The 4,225-nt window shown below is 33.2% G+C and overlaps 1 protein-coding gene across 1 annotated transcript; it reads left to right on the forward strand.

The window, feature by feature from the left end:
* Positions 1–1,346: 1,346 nt before the first annotated feature.
* LOC132316359 (uncharacterized) lies at positions 1,347–2,738 on the forward strand. Its single transcript, XM_059814849.1, has 2 exons — positions 1,347–2,330; positions 2,456–2,738. Exons 1-2 carry the CDS (start codon positions 1,429–1,431, stop codon positions 2,736–2,738), a joined length of 1,185 nt encoding a protein of 394 aa, XP_059670832.1. The 5' UTR covers positions 1,347–1,428.
* Positions 2,739–4,225: the final 1,487 nt, after the last annotated feature.

The following is a 4,225-nucleotide window of genomic DNA, read 5'->3' on the forward strand; positions in this document are numbered from 1 at the left end:
GTTGAGGTAAATTAAGAGAGATGGAGAGGAGAACAGATCTAAAAGCAAAGCTATGCATATGCATAATTTATTCAGTGAAATCAGTTTTTTTTATAATGGCTAGCTCTCCATCACAACTTGTGATTCACAAGTACATAATATAATATTTTTATAATGGATTAAGGAAAAAAAAAAATAGAGAAAAAGACGAGCAATTCATGGAACAATAATACTATTACAAAACTCAAACCTAAGAGAGAATGAAGTTCCATTGGTAGAAACCTAAGAGCACGGTCTAGAGAGAGAAAGAGGATATGAGGTAGAGAGAGAGAGGGAATATGGGGATATAGATAGAACAAACACAGTTGAATTGAGTTGTGATGTGAATGAGAAGTGTTGTCCAATCCTCGTGTCTCTCCTCTTCTCTATGTAGCCGCTCATACAGCTCTTTCTACAGTAGAAACATAAAACGAAGTGAGGAACTGAGTAGGTGTTGTTTTTGGTGTTGGGAAGAAAAGTGCACAGAAGAGGAAATTATGGAGAAGGTACTAAACTAAGCACACAGTCACACACACAATCGTATATACCCTTTTTTATATTTAATATATATATGTGTACCTCAGGATTAATCTTAGTTAATACATAACTTTCTGTTGGCTCCATGATTTTAGTATTTTACAGAATATATATATATACACACACACACACACACACACACAAAAACAGTAGGTTCTAGCTTCAAATTAAGAAGTATATATGTGTAGTGAATTTAATTAATTTGTTGCAGGAAAAGCAGGCCTAAGGCTTAATACACCTGATCTGCTTTCTTATCCGTATTTCTAATCCTGCCAACTAGTTATATGAATTATATGAATGCAAAACTTTTGATTGGTTAAATAACTTGAATTATATGAATATTGAAATAGATGTCATCAGCTGGAAGTTCTGGTAAAACTACAAGAAAAAATGCTCTGGGACAAATATTAGATCCGGGATGGGAACATGGGGTTGAGGATGGGATTTCAAAAAAAGTGAAGTGTCGGTATTACAACACTTCCCATTCTGGGGGTATTTATCGGCATAAACATCACTTGGCTGGCACTCATTTAAATGTTGAGCCGTGTCCACAAGTGCCCGAAGAAGTGAGAACACAATTTCAAAAAATTCTTCAAGCTCATTCAGAGGAAAGTCAAAAGAAGAAGAAACAAAACTTATATGATGTTGATATCGATGATGATGATAGTGAATGTATAGCCTTAGAACAATCAAAGAAGCGGAAGCAAGGTGGTGCAATGGATGGATTTGTAACAAAGAATTCGTCACAGCAAACAACATTGAATGAGAAATTTAAAAAGGAAGAGAGAGATGCAGTATGTCAAATCATAGCCCGATTTTTTTTATACCAGTGCTATACCATTCAATTGTGTGAACAATCCCATATTTCCTCTTATGATTAAAAGGATTGGAGAGTATGGGAGGGGGCTCAATCCTCCTTCTTATCATGAAATTAGAGAGACATTCTTGGAGAAGGAAGTGAGTGAAGCATTGAATATACTCGAGAATTTTAGAGGAGAATGGGTGAAGACTGGATATACTATTATGTCAGATGGGTGGTCTGACAGGAGGAGACGTTCAATATGTAATTTTCTTGTCAATAGCCCATCGGGAACTATCTTTTTGTCATCCCGAGATACTTCTGATATTTCAAAAACTGGCCAAATGGTTTTTGAAATGTTAGATGAGATTATGGAAAAAGTTGGAGAAGAAAATGTTGTACAAGTTGTGACTGATAATGCTTCTAACTACAAATTGGCTGGAGAGATATTGATGGAAAAGAGGAAAAAATTATTTTGGACACCTTATGCCGCTCATTGCATTGATTTGATGTTGGAGGATTTTGAGAAAAAAATTGAGATGCATAGTGAGACAATTGAAGATGGAAGGATGATTGTTTCATACATTTATTCAAGGTGTATGCTTAACCATTGGATGAAGGAATTCACAAATGGCAAGGAGCTTATTAGACCTGCAGTGACGCGATTTGCCACTTTTTACTTAACTTTACAGCGTCTTAATGAACTAAAAGGAGAATTGATGAATCTTTTTACATCCTCTAAGTGGAAGTCTAGTAAGTTTGCAAGGACACGTAAAGGGAAAAGAGTTGAAGGCGTGGCTTTAGACAATCGTAACTTCTGGACAAATGTTGCCAATTGTCTAAGAGCTGCAATACCTCTTGTTAAAGTACTCCGATTGGTGGATTCTGATGAGAGACCGGCTATGGGATTCATTTATGGAGCAATGGATCGTGCCAAGGAGGAAATTAAGAAAAACTTCAATGGCATCAAAAAGTGGTAAAGTTTTAATTTATTTAAAAACTAAAAGAGTAATAGAGTTTTTTATTGTTTAAAATATAGTATTGTTTGTAAATAGTTAAACTGAAAATTATTAAACTTACATTAAATTAACGATTTTGTAGGTATGAACCTATTTGTACGATCATTGATGCAAGATGGGCATCTCAACTTCATCAACCCTTGCATGCGGCAGCATATTTTCTGAATCCCCAATTCCAATATAGTCCAAGTTTCCATTTAGATGCAGATGTGAAAATAGGAGTTTATAAATGTCTCCAAAGAATGGTTCCTGATTCTAATGAGAGAGTAAAAATTGATTGCCAAATGGACACATTCAAAGCTGCAAGAGGGCTCTTTGGCCTAGATAATGCAATATTGACAAGGAACAAGAAGTCTCCAGGTTAGAAAATGCAATATTGATATTTGATAATTTATTATATTTCGTAATTCAAATGTCAATTGAAAATTGAATAGTTTTAACTTTAATGTTATAATTTTTTTAATATAATAGCTGAATGGTGGGATTCATATGGTAATGAGTGCCCCGAGTTGAAGCAGTTTGCAATTAGAATATTGAGTTTAACATGTAGCTCTTCGGGATGTGAAAGGAATTGGAGTGCCTTTGAGATGGTAAATTACTGAATAATGCATAGTTCTAAAATTTTAATAATGTTGTTGTTTAATTTTAAGTTTTAACCTCATTGGTAATATATTTAGGTGCATTCAAAAAGGAGAAACCGGTTGCAACAAAAGAAAATGAATGATTTGGTATTTGTTATGTATAACATAAAATTGAAGGAGAGGAACTTGAAAAGACAAGCTGTCATAGAACCAATTATTTTTGAAGATGTCTCTTCCGATGATGAATGGATTACAGAAAAAGAGGATCCGGTTCTTCCAACAAAAACTAAATGGTTGAGGGTTCTTGATGACAAAGTTCAAGAAGATGATTCTGATGAAGAAGATGAAGTAGAAAGGATGACTAGGACACGTAAGAACTTAAATTTTAAACTTTTATTATAATATTGTATAAATTATTACATTATATTAATTTTTGTTCTTTCTTTATGCTTTGTAGTTGAGGAAATTTTATGCAATTGATGATAATGAAGATTTGCAGCCATTAAATCCTATTGATGAAGCTAATGAGGAAGATGGTGCAGGGTTCAATGATGACTTTATGGATATGTAATTTTAGTTTCTAACTTTGGAGAGGGATGAGTTAGGATTTGAGATTTATGGACTATTTTATTTTGTGTTACATCCTCTTTTATTTATATTCAGACTTTGGAATATTTTCTTTTACTTTTATTTATATTCGGACTTTAGAATATTGTTAGGATTTGAGATTTGAAGTCATGGATATGTAATATGGTATGTTTTGGCCTTATTTTGGTTATATTTTACATATCTTATTGTTTAGGAAGTTAGTTTCAATTATTTTTTCACAATTTGGTAGAATCTTACGATTCACGATCCGATTCTACGATTCCGATTCTACGGAGCCCAAAACGATTCTACGTAGAATCCCGATTTTAACAACCTTGGTCGTGCCCTAGGTTTGTAAGAGAGAAGAGAACAGTGACGATGAGGGGTAAATGGTTCAACATTTAATAAATTTCAAGAAGTATTTAAAGGTAATTTGGCCTCTATGTATTCATGAATAGTGAAAATTGACATATTTGTAATTACTTTTACCTATAGTGTTTTTTGATGGGTTAATAATTAACCCTTGCTAAGGTGTTTTTTTATTAAATTAACCTGAATAAAATTTGTCTTTATAGAGGAATAAAAACAAAATAAACAAAATTTAGAGCTTAAATCTCATAATTTCAATAAGATTTTTTTGGTAAGTGAGTACGCTCTCGAAAGGTTAAGAACAAATCCAATAA

Source organism: Cornus florida, unplaced genomic scaffold, assembly GCF_030987335.1.
Source record: "Cornus florida cultivar Cherokee Brave unplaced genomic scaffold, ASM3098733v1 CherokeeBrave_3.0.0_Hap2_Chr07, whole genome shotgun sequence".
NCBI lineage: Eukaryota > Viridiplantae > Streptophyta > Magnoliopsida > Cornales > Cornaceae > Cornus > Cornus florida.